General features: G+C 41.1%; 1 protein-coding gene across 5 annotated transcripts in view; it reads left to right on the plus strand.

Annotated features, from left to right (window-relative positions):
- The window catches only part of LOC100968226 (zinc finger protein 486), a 34,473-nt gene that overhangs the window by 4,659 nt on the left and 13,092 nt on the right, over window positions 1-16,722 (plus strand). For 2 of the 5 annotated variants that reach the window (XM_024926527.5, XM_055104096.2), the window contains exons 2-3: window positions 12,787-12,913; window positions 14,414-14,509. In XM_024926527.5, coding sequence (XP_024782295.2) covers window positions 12,787-12,913; window positions 14,414-14,509 — 223 coding nt within the window. The other 3 variants (XM_034944151.3, XM_055104099.2, XM_063600064.1) reach the window with 3 other exon arrangements.

The following is a 16,722-nucleotide window of genomic DNA, read 5'->3' on the forward strand; positions in this document are numbered from 1 at the left end:
TTCATCTGCCTACATGCACAAAGAAATAAATCAGAGTACAGCCCCACCTGGGCCACTATCTGTAGTGAAAATCAGTCCATTCATCTACATTGCACTCTCTCCCACCCAGGAATTATTTTTTTTCTTTTAGCTTTTATTTTTGGTTCGATGTACACATGTGGGTTTGTTATACAGTTAAAATTATGTCATGGGGATTTGGTATGCAGATTATTTTGTCACTGAGGTACTACCCATAGTACCAAACAGGTATGTTTTCTGATCCTCTTAGTCCTCACACCCTCCACCCTCAACTAGGCCTCAGTGTCTGTTGTTCTCCTCTTTGTGTTCATGTGTTCTTATTATTTAGCTCTTAATAACATGCATTTGGTTTTCTGTTTCTACGTTAGTTTCCTTTTTTTTTTTTCCTTTCATTTTGTTTTGTCTTTTGAGCTGGACTTTTGCTCTTGTTGCCCAGGCTGGAGTGCAATGGTGCAACCTCGGCTCACCGCAACCTCAACTTCCTGGTTCAAGTGATTCTCCTGCCTCAGCCTCCCAAGTAGCTGGGATTACAAGCATGCACCACCATGTCTAGCTAATTTTGTACTTTTAGTAGAGACAGGATTTCTCCACGTGGGTCAGGCTGATCATAAAGTCCCAACCTCTGGTGATTACCCGGCCTCAGCCTCCCAAAGTGTTGGGATTACAGGTGTGAGCCACTGCACCTAGCTTTTGCCTACTTTTTTTTTTTTGAGAGAGAGTTTTGCTCTTGTTGCCCAGACTGGATTGCAATAGCGTAATCTTGACCAACTGCAACCTTCACCTTCGAGTGATTCTCCTGCCTCAGCCTCCTGAGTAGCTGGGATTACAGGCACCTGCACCACTCCCAGCTAATTTTTTGTATTTTTAGTAGAAAGGGGGTTTCACCATGTTGGCCAGGCTGGTTTTGAACTCCTGTCCTCAAGTGTTCTGCCTGCCTTGGCTTTCCAAAGTGCTGGGATTACATGCAGGAGCCGCCATGCCCGGCCTGCCTACTTTTTAATGAGGTTGTTTGTTTTTTTCTTGTAAACTTGTTTAAGTTCTTTTTTTTTTTTTTTGTGAGATGGAGTCTCACTCTGTCGCTTAGACTGGAGTGCAGTGGCACTATCTCGGCTCACTGCAACCTCTGCCTCCTGAGTTCAAGTGATTCTCCTGCCTCAGCCTTCTGAGTAGCTGGGATTACAGACGTGCCACCACCATACCCTGCTAATTTTTGTATTTTTAGTAGAGACGAGGTTTCACCCTGTTGGTCAGGCTGGTCTTGAACTCCTGACCTCGTGATACACCCGCCTTGGCCTCCCAAAGTGCTGGGATTACAGTCATGAGTCACCACGCCCAGCCAAGTTCTTAATAAATTCTGGATATTAGGCCTTTGTCAGAGGCAAAGTTTGTAAATATTTTTGTTTATTTTGTAGATTGTTTACTCTGTTGATAGTTTCCTTTGCTGTAAAGAAGCTCTGAAGTTCAAATAGGTCTCATTTGTCAATTTTTGCTTTTGTTGCAGTTGCTTTTGGTAGCTTCCTCATGAAGTCTTTGCCAGTTTCTGTGTCTAGAATGGTATTTCCTAGGTTATCTTGCAGGGTTTCTCATAATTTTGTTTTACATTTAAGTCTTTAATTTATCTTGAGTTGATTTTTGCATATGGTGTAACGAAGGGGTCCAGCTTTAGTCTTCTAAAAAATGCTAGCTAGTTATTCTAGCACCATTTATTAAAGAGAGAATCCTTCCCACATTTCTCTTGTCAGCTTTGTCAAAAATCTGATGATTATAGGAGGGTGACATTATTTCTGGGCTCTCTATTCTATTTCATTGGTCTTGTGCACTCATGGATTTTATATAACATCTTTCTCTCTTCTGGTTTTAACCCCAATAACATTCTTTCAAGCGCATACAGTATGCAAAACTCAGGTGTCCAAGAGTTCAAAACTCCTTAAAAACTTCCAAAAAAAGGCCAGGTGTGGTGGCTCATGCCTGTAATCCCAGCACTTTTGGAGGCTGAGGTGGGTGGATCACGAGGTCAGGAGATAGAGATCATCCTGGCTAACATGGTGAAACCCGGTCTCTACTAAAAATACAAAAAAAAAATTAGCCAGGCGTGGTGGCGGGCGCCTGTAGTCCCAGCTACTTGGGAGGCTGAGGCAGGAGAATGGCGTGAACACGGGAGGCGGGGCTTGCAGTGAGCTGAGATAGTGCCACTGCACTCCAGCCTGGGTGACAGAGCGAGACTCCGTCTCAAAAAAAAAAAAAACTTACAAAAAAATTTTTGCCATTGTCTCATTTCTTAAGGGATTTAGATTATATATAGTTATTTTTCTCTGATTTTTAAAAATATATGTAAATTATATTAATAGCTAAATACCTTTTGTCTTTTTTTCTGACTCCAGATTATCTAGAACTTCAGATTTATTGCTTTGTTTTTGGTTCCAAAAAGTTTATTTTTTAAATTTTTAGTCCTTTAAATAGACACAGATTTATTTAGATAAAAGCTAATTTTAAGGGCACACAGAAGCTTAGCACAAAGATAGGATCAAATTTAGCAATACATAATGGTAAACACTAAAAGATACTATGTTTCTTTGACAGAAACCAGATTATCCAAGGAAATTATCCAATATTTGCAGGCTGAAGTACTTACACTGCAAAAACAAGAACAGTTCAGTGTGTAAAGTGAACAGTGGAGTTTGTAGTTGTGCTTGGCTTTCTATTTATTACTTCAGAATAATTAGCATAGTTATGTGTAATGTTTGTAGACAACCTGCATTTATATACATTTAACAGTATTTTGTTTTTCTTTCTTTCTTTCTTCTTTTTTTTTTTTTTTTTTTTGAGAGAGTCTCTGTTGCCCAGGCTGCAGTGCAGTGGCATGATCTCATCTCACTGCAACTGCTGCCTCCCAGGTTCAAGCGATTCTCCTGCCTCAGCCTTCCGAGTAGCTGGGATTACAGGCATGCATCACCGTTCCTGGCTAAGTTTTTGTATTTATAGTAGAGATGGTTGTCACCATGTTCGCCAGTTTGATCTTGAACTTTTCACCTCAGGTGATCCACCCATTTCAGCTTCCCATAGTGCTAAGATTACAGGTGTGAGCCATAAACAGTATTTTCTACAATAGTATGAATATAAAGCCACAATACTTACTTTGAATGAATCACTTAAATGGTTATTTTAATATTGTAATTTATACTTTTGAAATATAGTGTTTTGGCTGAAGTATAGTTTTAATTATTAAAAATGCTACATATATTATGACTAGTGAGTAAACACAATTTTAGTGTCTTTTATTTCATTAAATTGGTATGCTGCTATTACAGGACAAATAAAGACATGTGATGTGGCCACCCAAAAACCATAATAGCTCTTCAGTTTGCTATGTTGCAAGTTCTAATATATTCCACTATATCAACATAGTCAGATTCTATTTCTTCATCAAAAAGTGTTGTTGGAAGTTGTCAGATGTATTTCAATATAGAACCTCCATTCAATGGCTAGGAGATGACAGAACAGCAGAGATGGGAAAGAAACTTTATAAAATTCTTCTGAAAATCTGCTACCTTTCTTCATAATGCTCATGTTTCTCTTGCTGAGAGTAGCTGTGCGCTTTGGGTGTTTAGAGAGAAATTGCATTTAGGAGAATATTTTCTGGCAGACATGATCAATTTTATATCTAATCTGAGCTTTTTCTTAATATCATTTTAACTTTTTTCTCTCCAGTGCTTTGGGTGTCTGTTTCAGAAGCCCTATTAATTTTTTTTTTTTTTTTTTTTTTTATCGATCATTCTTGGGTGTTTCTCGCAGAGGGGGATTTGGCAGGGTCATAGGACAATAGTGGAGGGAAGGTCAGCAGATAAACAAGTGAACAAAGGTCTCTGGTTTTCCTAGGCAGAGGACCCTGCGGCCTTCCGCAGTGTTTGTGTCCCTGGGTACTTGAGATTAGGGAGTGGTGATGACTCTTAACGAGCATGCTGCCTTCAAGCATCTGTTTAACAAAGCACATCTTGCACCGCCCTTAATCCATTTAACCCTGAGTGGACACAGCACATGTTTCAGAGAGCACAGGGTTGGGGGTAAGGTCAGAGATCAACAGGATCCCAAGGCAGAAGAATTTTTCTTAGTACAGAACAAAATGAAAAGTCTCCCATGTCTACTTCTTTCTACACAGACACGGCAACCATCCGATTTCTCAATCTTTTCCCCACCTTTCCCCCCTTTCTATTCCACAAAACCGCCATTGTCATCATGGCCCGTTCTCAATGAGCTGTTGGGTACACCTCCCAGATGGGGCGGTGGCCGGGCAGAGGGGCTCCTCACTTCCCAGTAGGTGCGGCTGGGCAGAGGCGCCCCTCACCTCCCGGATGGGGCGGCTGGCCGGGCGGGGGGCTGACCCCCCCACCTCCCTCCCGGAGGGGGCAGCTGGCCGGGAGGGGGGGTCGCCCCCCCACCTCCCTCCCAGACGGGCCGGCTGGCCGGGCTGGGGGCTGGCCCCCCCACCTCCCTCCCGGACGGGGTGGCTGCCAGGCGGAGACGCTCCTCACTTCCCAGACGGGGCGGCTGCCAGGCAGAGGGTCTCCTCACCTCTCAGACGGGGCGGCCGGGCAGAGACGCTCCTCACCTCCCAGATGGGGTCGCGGCCGGGCAGAGGCGCTCCTCACATCCCAGACGGGGCAGCAGGGCAGAGGCGCTCCCCACATCTCAGACGATGGGCAGCCGGGCAGAGACGCTCCTCGCTTCCTAGATGGGATGGCGGCCGGGAAGAGGCGCTCGTCACTTCCTAGATGGGATGGCGGCCGGGAAGAGGCGCTCCTCACTTCCCAGACGGGGTGGCGGCCGGGCAGAGGCTGCAATCTCGGTACTTTGGGAGGCCAAGGCAGGCGGCTGGGAGGTGGAGGTTGTAGCCAGCTGAGATCACGCCACTGCACTCCAGCCTGGGCACCATTGAGCACTGAGTGAACGAGACTCTGTCTGCAATCCCGGCACCTCAGGAGGCCAAGGCTGGCGGATCACTCGCGGTTAGGAGCTGGAGACCAGCCTGGCCAACACAGCGAAACCCCGTCTTCACCAAAAAAACACGAAAACCAGTCAGGCGTGGCGGCGCGCACCTGCAATTGCAGGCACTCGGCAGGCTGAGGCAGGAGAATCAGGCAGGGAGGTTGCAGTGAGCCGAGATGGCAGCAGTACAGTCCAGCTTCGGCTCGGCATCAGAGGGAGACCGTGGAAAGAGAGGGAGAGGGAGAGGGACAGGGAGGGGGAGAGGCGAAGCCCTATTAATTAATCCCATGATTTCTGATTAAGCTGGGCTGTCACAGTGAGAACTTTTGGAGCTATCTCTATCTGGACTCATGCTGGAAATTCAGCAGTATTTTTTCCTTGTCACCATTATAAGTAGAAACTGAGGTTGAAACACTGCTCTCATTTTCATTATTGTGAATGTGTAATTCTACCCAGGAGGCCTGCAGCCTCTCCTCCTGCAGCTCAGGCCTCACTCTCTGATGTAACACTAGAGTGCTGCTGTGGCAAATGGGGTTCATATAAAATGTGAGCTGTGCTGTTGGCTGTGCCTCAGTGGCAGATGGTAGAGGTCAAGAGAGCATACTAGCAACCAGGAGAAAGCAAGCAGGAGTGCTGTAGCCCACTGCCAGTGAGTACAGAGCCACTCCTCTAAACTGTAACTAGCCAAAATATAGAACCCTATTCAACCATTTTTGTAGCAGAGTGAAATCTTAGCTTCAGCAGGTACCTGACTTCAAGCTGCTAAAATACCTCCTGTTATGAAGATGTGAAAAGTTTATTTGTCATTGAATATAAGCAATTAGCATACACAGATGGCCTCTTCAATTTCCAGGTAGATTTAAGATGAACGATGTATGACATGGTGCTTTAAATTCTTCTACTTATGGACTAATTATGTTGACCATCTTTCTGTCATTGCAGTCTCTTAAGCAGATGGACTATGATGCATGTCACATTCAAGTTTAATTGTAAAATAAAAACGTTTGTTTTTGAGACGGAGTTTCACTCTTATTGCCCAGGCTGGAGTGCAATGGTGCGATCTCAGCTCACTAACCCCGCCTCCCAGGTTAAAGTGATTCTCCTGCCTTAGCCTCCCTAGTAGCTGGGATTGCAGGCATGTGCCACCATGCCTGGTTAATTTTTGTATTTTTTAGTAGAGAGGGGGTTTGTCAGTGTTGGCCAGGCTGGTCTCAAACTCCCGACCTCAGGTGATCCGCCCGCCTCGGCCTCCCAAAGTGCTGGGATTACAGGCACGAGCCACCACACCCAGCCAAAACGTTTTCTTTCTGTTCTATTATTGTGGAGTTTTTCTGGGGCTGTAAACATTTGTTCTTTTTTTTTTTTTTTTTTTGAGACGAAGTCTCTCATCCCCCAGGCTGGAGTGTGATGGCGCAAACTTGGCTCGCTGCAACCTCTGCCTCCTGGGTTCAAGAGATTCTCCTGCCTCGGCCCTTTGAGTAGCTGGGATTACAGGTGCCTGCCACCAGGCCCGGCTAATTTTTTTTTTTGTATTTTTAGTAGAGATGGGTTTTACCATGTTGGCCAGGCTGGTCTAGAACTCTTGACCTCAGGTGATCCACCCGCCTAGGCCTCCCAAAGTCCTGGGATTATAGACATGAGCCACCATGTCCAGCGAAGAAAATTGTTCTTCTCTTTTTTTTCTTTTTGAGACAAAGTCTCACTCTGTCACCCAGGCTGGAGTGTGCTGTGGTGCCTTCTCGGCTCACTGCAAGCTCCACCTCCTGGGTTCACGCCATTCTCCTGCTTCAGCCTCCTGAATAGCTGGGACTACAGGCTCCCACCACCACACCTGGCTAATTTTTTATATTTTTAGTAGAGATGGGGTTTCACTGTGTTAGTTAGATGGTCTCGATCTCCTGACCTCATGATCTGCCTGTCTCGGCCTCCCAAAGTGCTGGGATTACAGGTGTGAGCCACCGCGCCTGGCCAAAGAAAATTGTTCTTCTAATTATTGTTTCCAAACACTGTCTAGAATTACCAGACATGATATAAACACATAAGGTGCCAACCAGAATTTAGCAAGGACTTTCCCTGTCAGGCTTCCAGTCAATTCACACTTGTGCAGCAAAGTGCATGCTGTCCCCTGAATATGCAGGCAGAATTGTGTCTCTATTTGTTATCTATAGTCCTGTACATTCACTTCTAGAGAGGCTAGATCAGATTTTTACAAATTTCATAGGGCAGCAATCAATCATTTTATCTCTTTCAATGACTCCTGTATCTTCAGACTTGAAACAGATTCAGAGACCATGGGGCCCACAAACCCAGTTAGAGTAACATGTGTGCATTGAGTAGACATGTTGACAAGAGAATCTCCACTTTCACCTTCCTCCTCTTGCTAAAATGCTCACAAATGTGCAGGTAACACCTGCTGCTCCTCCTGCCATTCAGGCCCTAAATCTACAGCTCTATATTTTGAATCCAGATCTTGAGATTTGGGAAATAAAAAACTTTTGTCTAAATAAAGCAGGTTATTTTGGTTATCAAACTCAGAGATATGTTAAAATGAAAGTGCAGTTATGTCTTTCTCCCACTTTGAACGATGTATTCATCTATTGAAACTGTTCACTATTGGCACAAGTGACTATAAATTAAACTAATAATGCCACACTGGACACTATCCCATACCCTAAAACATAATGATAGATATCTAATCAATAATCAATGTTATTTAAGTAAATAAATAAAAACTTGACAAACAACTCTGCATCAGCCCACTTTCTGTCCCTGTCTTGTCTTGACATATCTTCCTGTAAATACTACTAATCGAAGTGTAGATTCCAGGCAACTTGAATCTTTGCTCCCAGGTTATAACCCTTAAGCTTGACCCAAATAAACTGTCTACTTATATTCATGTTATGTCACCTTTTTTTAAAATGTAGACTTATTATTTAGAATGTGTTAGAGCAGCCTCTATGAGATCTCTCTTTTGACTGTACTCCACTTGGTGTAACACAAAAGGATGCAGAGCCAAGTTGATCCTACCTAGAATTTGCAGATAAGGTCTGCCCTCTGCCTGGGATTTTTAAAAAAATGCCAGACTTTGGATAGAGAATGTACAGAAAATTAACAAAAGTCATTTTCTGCATTGTAAGTTGTCAAGATAGATATCTTACAGGCCCCATTTGGGAGTGTGGCATTTTGAGATTTTTCACATCTTGTTCATTGACCTGCTACAGTGATGTGAGAGGCTCCAGGAGGAAATAGAATCTGATGGCAGAATCTGTAAGTGTAAATAATCATCTTAGGAGTGAGAGATCAAGGCCACAAAGTATCCAGAGCCATGATCACAACTATAATTACCTGTAAAATGTGATACTGGAGTAGAGTATTTTTGTTTCTTTCTCTTATCCAAGAGCTAGCAAATCAGGACAGATGATCTAGGTTCTGGAGCTCCACCAAGGCAGTTCTGTTTTCTATTCAGAATCAGCCTGAGTTTCTCCAGATGGCTTATCATTGGGCCAACAGCCCTGGTTCACCAGGAATTCCCTCACAATCACCTAGGTGTCTTTGAGGCATTTGAGGATGTCCAGAGCAGAATTGTGTTAGGCTGACAAGAGTGGTTAATTCTGCTTCTGTCTCAGTGTAAGAGAAATGAGTCATCCTGTGTTCATTCATGCCCTCATACAAGAGGTGCCTTTTTTGGTACCCAGATCAGAGTTTCTCCAGTTTCCTGGTACTTGGATGATAAACAAGGAGGAGATCTGGAGACCCAAATAGATAAACTAGTTGCTTCCATTTCATATAGCCATTAAAAAAATACGTGAAGCAGTCATGTTTCCTACAATCCAGAAACTTTTAGTCTAGACCAGCAACTGGATAAATAATTGAATTATGCAACATATGGTTGGCACAATATATAGATGTGTCCAAAACCTTGGGTTTTATTTAGGCCACTTTATGCTGTTATGACTTCTGAATTGTACACCTGAAGGGATATTTATGAATAGAATAATTGTTATTATAATTTTTTTCTTTAGTCAGAATCTCACTGTGTTACCCAGGCATGAGTGCAGTGACATGATCTTGGCTCACCGCAATTTCTGCCATTTGGGTTCAAGCGATTCTCCTGCCTCAGCCTCCAAAGTAGCTGGGATTGCTGGCCCCAGCCACTGTGGTCAGGCTGGTCTTGAACTCCTGACCTCGTGATCCACCCACCTTGGCCTCACAAAGTGTTGGGATTACAGCTGTAAGGCAGCGCACCCAGCTGTATAATTTCTACTTTTTTTTACCTTCTAAAGTGTACATATTGATTTTCTAATAAAATTACCCTAGAAAACCTTAAGGGATTTGTTTAAATTGTGTATTAGTATATAGTATAAAGTTGACAGGGCAGTGGCTAGAAAAATTAAAATTACAGGAACTCTGGGATTTAAGTTTCTTCTAGGTAAGCTTAGAAAAAACAAAACTGGAAGTACCCCAGTGGCATAGAGAACAGAATTCTACATAAGTCTTCACACTGCCTGAGACCTGATCAGATTCATGCTTTTTGGAGGCTTTATTTAGGTCTGACCCTACCCTGGAGTCTTGCCTCACAGGACTGATTAGTAGAGATCAGAGTTTTGGCTGGTGAATCCTGCTGCCTTTCTAGAGCTGGTGCTCACAATTCCCTGAATCCCAAAAGCAGATGAAAGGGAAAAATAGGCCGGGCGCGGTGGCTCACGCCTGTAATCCCAGCACTTTGGGAGGCCGAGGCGGGCAGATCACGAGGTCAGGAAATCGAGACCATCCTGGCTAACACGGTGAAACCCCACCTCTACTAAAAATACAAAAAATTAGCTGGGTGTGGTGGTGGGCGCCTGTAGTCCCAGCTACTGAGGAGGCTGAGGCAGGAGAATGGCGTGAACCCGGGAGGCGGAGCTTGCAGTGAGCCCAGATCGCGCCACTGCACTCCAGCCTGGGTGGCAGCGAGACTCCATCTCAAAAAACAAAAAAAAAAAAGGGAAAAATAAAGTACGTATTTTAGGGTCTTAGTTTTTAAATTTTCTGTTAAAGCCAGTGTTTGCAGAGACATTCTATTTAGCAACTTGTTTTCTATTCTTGCAGATCCAGTAGTTGCTCCACAAGTCACAGAAAAGTAAATATGAGCAGAATAAAATTTTCTCTAAATTACATTAAACTCTTCCTTTCTATCACTTTCATCTGTCTATATTTTGCTTTTACAGTGTTTTAAAAAAATTCATGACAGAGAAACAGAAGAAGAAATAAAAATGCCGCACCCTTTACCTAAATCCTAAAGTTTATTAAACACTTAGTACCAGCTTTCAGGGTGTTATGAGAATTAAATCACAGAATGTGTTATGCCCAGCAGTGTTCTGTATCATTCTCTTGAGCACAAAGTACCTGCTTAATAAACATTGCATTAGTACTTGTGTACATGTTGTTTTTTAAATACAGACTTACTCTGACATTGCTGCCTTCAGTTTCCTCTATAAACTTTAAAGAGCCAGCAAAGCATATAAAACTTTAGGGTGGAGATGCGTTGTCCCTATTTGTATCAGAAGTATTTGGTTGTGAAAAGAGTGCTAAATGTAAGGGACCCTGTGCTGTTCCTGCTTTCTCTAACTAATGCTAATAATGAGCCAAGGGGAAGCAACTTCAGCATTGACAGGGGACTTGTTTAAAACACCCATTCATGGACCCTTTTCAAGCCTCCAGAATCACATTACATAAAGTGGAGCCAAAATTACCAAGTGATTTATAAGCCCATTAAAGCTTGAGAGGCAATGCTTAGCTTAGTGATTATCAGCCCAGGCTTCTCATTAGGATCACATGGCCAATTGGCAGAAACCTCTTGTGCCCTCCCCACAGCTTCTGTTTGTTCTGCATGGAAGCACTTATGTTGTTTTAATGAAGGGTCTCATGTGACTCTAAGGTGAGGCCAGAATCAAGTATGAGCACTTCAAAATACAATCATGAGAGTTAAGTTCCACCTTTGCACTAAAGGGTGGTCACAGGGCCTGTTCTGTTTGGGTTTGGTACAGACGGGTCAGTGTGGTGCATAATTCCATTACTGGAAATTGCTGGTGTCTGTGGCAGGGAGGGCACCTGAGGACAGGAAATGAGAAACTTATATTTCTATCTTCGTGGAGCAGTTCATTGTTCCCTGAATGTCTTCTGTTTCAAAGGACAGAAATAGGTGGGCTTTTTCTGTCATTTTGCCAGTTGATGTCATGCCAGCAGGTAATCATGTGCTACTGATACCTTTAAAGGCATGTTCTCAAGATGCAGGTGTAATTTTTCCAGAGAATCTCATCTGAGAAGGAATTCCAGAGGAGGAGGAGGAGAAAAAAAAGTGGCTCTTCTTAAGGTAAACGTGTCTCAGATGAAGAGCTGTGTCCACTCTGCCTCCTGGACCCCCATGAGTTTAGTACTCACAAACCTTTACTTCTCTACTTGTGTTTTCCCTCCCTGAGTTTGGTTTTATTACTTAAAATTCTTATGATAGTCAAGGGTCTCTGAAAAATATTTCTTTCCTATATCCCAGAGCTTTCTCTGCATTCTCTATGTCATAGCTTCTTACATGCCATGCAGAATTCTCAGCAAGAATTTGTAATCTGCAATATTAAAAATGTTCCCTTTGTGGCTGTTGAACATGGAAAGATGTGGATACTCAAGATTTCTGTTGGGGAAAATTGTGGTCCTTAGTATAGATGAAGAACATGTAATGTTGAGGCTCCATCTGTGTGTTCCATTAGCTCTATGCAGAACAGGATTAAGAAAATGCTTTTTTTATATGGAATGGCATTTATTATCCAGAAAGTTCTGAAAAAAATTATTAGGAGATACCTGCTCTCTTGGGTGCTAAATGAAGCCTACTTAAAATTACTACTAAAAATTACAGAACATAGGAGTTATCAAAAACTTTGAAGTTAGCATAAAACATGTTTCTTTATGGTTAAATTCAGATTTTATTTACTTTCTTTGGGAGGAATATTTCAACAGTGATGCTGTGTTCTTCTGTGTGAATTAGGACATCATAAAAATTTATCGTAGTGCAGTTAATGGTTAATGATTCAGTTGGTGAAATAGCTCTCTGACAGATTTTTTTCACTATAGAGATAATTATTTTTCTATTCATTATTAATTATGTTTATGCAGCTGATATGCATAAACCTTACATTAAATCTGGCAGCTTTCTTTTTTAAACATATTTTTCTTTGGGAAATGAAGGCTCTTATCTTTGTTTACAGGCTAGAAAATCTGAAAAAAACACAGGCTCTTGCACTTACTGCATTTGACAAAATATCGTTTTTGGGACAAAAACATTAACATTATTGGTGAGCTTATAAGAAATTCAAGAAATCAGACTTTATGCGAGATCTTTTGGAAAAAAAAAATCCTGCATAAGAAGGTCTTCAGCTTATTGTACATGTTACAATTGGAGAGATGACTTCTAACTCAACATGTCTTTTCTGTCTGAAAAATATTCATAACTGATTCTGTATGATGTAAATATAGCACTCAAAAATGTACATGTTCATGTTCATGCCCTTAATTTTATACTTTATTATCTAGAAAAATATCATTATATGAACTAATGTTGTGGATCTTAGGCTGCTCTTTTTTTTCAGAGATAGAGAATACATTAGAAAATATTTCTGTATTGAAAATTATTTTATTGGATAATTTTAGTCAATCCTATAAGTAAGAATCAGTTCTCTTACTCTCTCATTTCACCTTAAATTAAAAATTCCACCAACGGCGACTTGGTAAAAATGTGTGTGTTTGTGTGTTTTTCAGGAATCATTGCAGTTTAGAGATGTGGCTGTAGAATTCTCTCTGGAGGAGTGGCATTGCCTGGACACTGCACAGCAGAATTTATATAGGGATGTGATGTTAGAGAACTACAGACACCTGGTCTTCCTTGGTGAGGATAACTTAAATACATAATTCATAAAAAACCCCAAAAGTTTTATTTCTCTTTTTTGCGGAATGATTTTAGTAATTTATCCTTTGCATAAAAGAGTTCCAGATGTCCTTTTTCCAGAAAATCTTCAGAATTTGTTTATTTAGAAAAGAATTTCTTCAAGATGTTTCATCTTAATCCAAACTTTCCACATTGCTGAGTTGAGCTTTATTCTTCACTCTAAATTAGTGGTAATTTCAGAAATTTAGTGGCATAAAATAGTGTTGCCCTCAGCTGAAAATCTCATTGCCACCATCAGTTTTTGATTCAGTAGTATCAGGTAGTAAATTTAAAAAGCCTTCATGCAGGGCCAGGCACAGTGGCTCATACCTGTAATTCCAGCACTTTGGGAGGCTGAGACGGGCAGATCACCTGAAGTTGGGAGTTTGAGACCAGCCTGACCAACATGGAGAAACCCCGTCTATACTAAAAATACAAAATTAGTCGTTTATGGTGGCATAGTCCTGTAATCCCAGCTACTCCGGAGGCTGAGGCAGGAGATTCCCCTGAACACAGGAGGCAGAGGTTTTGGTGAGCCGAGACTGAGCCATTGCACTCTAGCCTGGGCAAGAAGAGCAAATACCACTCTAATTTTGATAGGAAGTTTATTGAATCTATAGATCACTTTGGATAATGTGGCAATTTAAAAATCTATTTGGATCTTCTCTTCATAGTTTTTTTATTGTAAAGATTTTTTACCTTCTTAGTAATTTTTTAAAGAAATTTATTATTTAATGGTATAGTAAATAAGATTTTTTCTTTCTCTATTTTATCAGATAGTTTAAGTGTTTGAGACCATACATATACTTGTATGTTAATTTTATGTTTTGCTAATTTGCTGAGTGTATTTGTCAGTTTAGAAAGGTTTTAAGGTATTGTTTATGTTTTTTTTTTTTTTTTTTGAGATGGAGTCTCGCTCTGCTGCCCAGGCTGGAGTGCAATGGCATGATCTCAGCTCACTGCAACCTCTGCCTCCTGGGTTCAAGCAATTCTCCTGTCTGAGCCTCCTGAGTAGCTGGGACTACTACAGGCGCGTGCCGCTGCACCCAGCTTTTTGTATTTTAGTAGAGATGGGGTTTCACCATGTTGGCCAGGCTGGTCTCAAACTCCTGACCTTGTGATCCACCCATCTTGGCCTCCCAGAGTGCTAGGATTAGAGGTGTGAGCCACTGCAACTGGCCCTATTTATGGTTTTTAAAGTACTGCTTATGGTTTTTTAAATATAAGATTGTATGATCTATAAACAACAACTTTTTACTTATTTTACTCCATCTCCAAAAAAAAAAAAAAAGAAACCTTAAAGTTGAAATTATTTTCTAAATATTTAGAAATTTGTTATGAATTAGTATTTTGGTATTAATTTACTAGAATATTTTATTACATTCTTTCTGCTGAGCACATTACTAGCTTGTAATTGAGAAATATAAGCAAGATTAATGCTATTTATTTTTAATGAAACAGGTATTATTGTCTCTAAGCCAGACCTGATCACCTGTCTGGAACAAGGAATAAAACCTCTGACTATGAAGAGACATGAGATGATTGCCAAACCCCCAGGTAGGTGCGAATGAAAATGAACACAACAGACAATGCAGATAAGAGGTCCCAAGGTCAAAAAGAAAGCCAGTCCTTAAAATGTGATCTGGGAAGCTGTGTTCCAAAGGAAATAGTTCCTGGGCAGCTGTTTTATTTATTTATTTATTTATTTATTTATTTATTTATTTATTTAATTTTTCTCTCACAAAGGGACATCTGTCTCATGCTTTTAAATTCTCTAAGGATTCTACTATTCTTTCGGTGAGCTTCCTTCAAGTTCACAGTGAGAGCGAAATTCCTCTTTATGGCATATAAGTGATTGCACAATCTGGCTGCTTTTCCGTTGCCTTGGGGACACACAGATATCTGTGTGATTTTGAGAAACTAAAACCCTTTTTTAAGTTGTCTTTTTGCTTCAGATCTGAAATGTGTGACAGTATTAGTTTTTGTTGCATTTTTTGTTCATTTTTTCTGCACAGTCCATTCTGTTTTTATTACTATATAGTCTTGAAATATAGTTTGAAATTATAAGTATGATATCCTTCTGCTTTGATCTTTTTCCTCAAGATTGCTTTGGCTATCAAAGTTATCTTAGTATCACGTAACTTTTAGAAATGTATTTTCCATTACTATGAAAAAAATACCACTGCAATTTTGATAGGAAGTTTATTGAATCTATAGATCACTCTGGTTAATATGGCAATTTTAAAATTTATTTGGATCTTCTCTAATATTTTCATAGGTTTTTTTTTTTTTTTTTTTTTTTTGAGAAGGAGTCTTGCTCTGTTGCCCAGGCTGGAGTGCAGTGGTGTGATCTTGGTTCACTGCAAACTCTGCCTTCTGGGTTCAAGCAATTCTCTGCCTCAGCCTCCTGTGTAGCTGAGATTACAGGTGCATACAACCATGCCTGGCTAATTTTTTTTGTATTTTTTGTAGAGAGGGGTTTCACCATGTTGGCCAGGCTGGTCTTGAACTCCTGACCTTGTGATCCACCCACCTCAGCCTCCCAAAGTGCTGGGATTACAGGCATGAGCCACCCCACCCGGCCCATAGTTTTTTTATTGTAAAGATTTTTTTACCTCCTTGGTTTTTTTCTAAGAAGTTTATTACTTAATGCTATAGTAAATAAGATTTTTTTCTTCCTCTATTTTATCAGATAGTTTGTTTTAAGTGTATGAGACCATACATACACTTGTATGTTAATTTTATATTTTGCTAGTTTACTGAGTGTATTTATCACTTTAGACAGGTTTTAATGTACTATTTATTGATTTTTAAATACAAGATTATACGATCTACAAACAGCGACTTTTTACTTATTTTTCTTTAATTTCAATGGTTTTTTTTATTTCTTTGACTAATTCTTCTGCCACATGCTTCCAGTGCTACATTAAAATAGAAGCATTGACAATGGGCACAATATAGTTTTGTATTGGTGCCTAAATTTGATGGAGCAAACACCTCTTCAAGTTTTTTTTTGTTTGTTTGTTTGTTTGGTTTTTTTTGAGAGAGTCTCACTCTGTTGCCCAGGCTGCAGTGCAGTGGTGCAGTCTCAGCTCACTGCAACCTCCACCTCCTGGGTTCACGCCATTCTCCTGCCTCAGCCTCCCGAGTAGCTGGGACTACAGGTGCCCACCACCACACCTGGCTAATTTTTTTTTTATTTTTATTAGAGACAGGGTTTCACCGTGTTAGCCAGGATGGTCTCGATCTCCTGACCTCGTGATCCATCCGCCTCGGCCTCCCAAAGTGCTGGGATTACAGGTGTGAGCCACCGCGCCCGGCCTTCAAGTTTTTATAAACTGATTTTAGAAGGTAAAGATCTTTTGTTGGGCCCTTAGGGTGATGAGATGCCCTCTGAATTTGTAGTGGAGAGGGGGTGTAGCTTGGTGACAAGGCTGCTGGGTCTGCACTAGGGTCCACCTTTAGTTGGCTTGTTACAGGGGCTTGGGTAGTTGTAATTCTCATTTTATTTTTGGACAGACTGCATATCCTTCAGGGCTTTGCTCCGTAGTTAAGACACTAGGTATGTTTTTGTAGTCAGGTCTGCATATGGTGGGCCTTATATCTGGATATTGATGAGTATGGCTTTTATTGAGTATCAGAGAGCATTCCCTCAGATAACTGTGGGTTTCTATATAGGCAGAACTGACCATAAACTATCTTGTTTAAGTGAGTAGTCATGGAGATAGTCTTTTTTTTCACCATGTGTTTAATGATGAATATATATTTCC

Source organism: Pan paniscus, chromosome 20 (assembly GCF_029289425.2).
Source record: "Pan paniscus chromosome 20, NHGRI_mPanPan1-v2.0_pri, whole genome shotgun sequence".
NCBI lineage: Eukaryota > Metazoa > Chordata > Mammalia > Primates > Hominidae > Pan > Pan paniscus.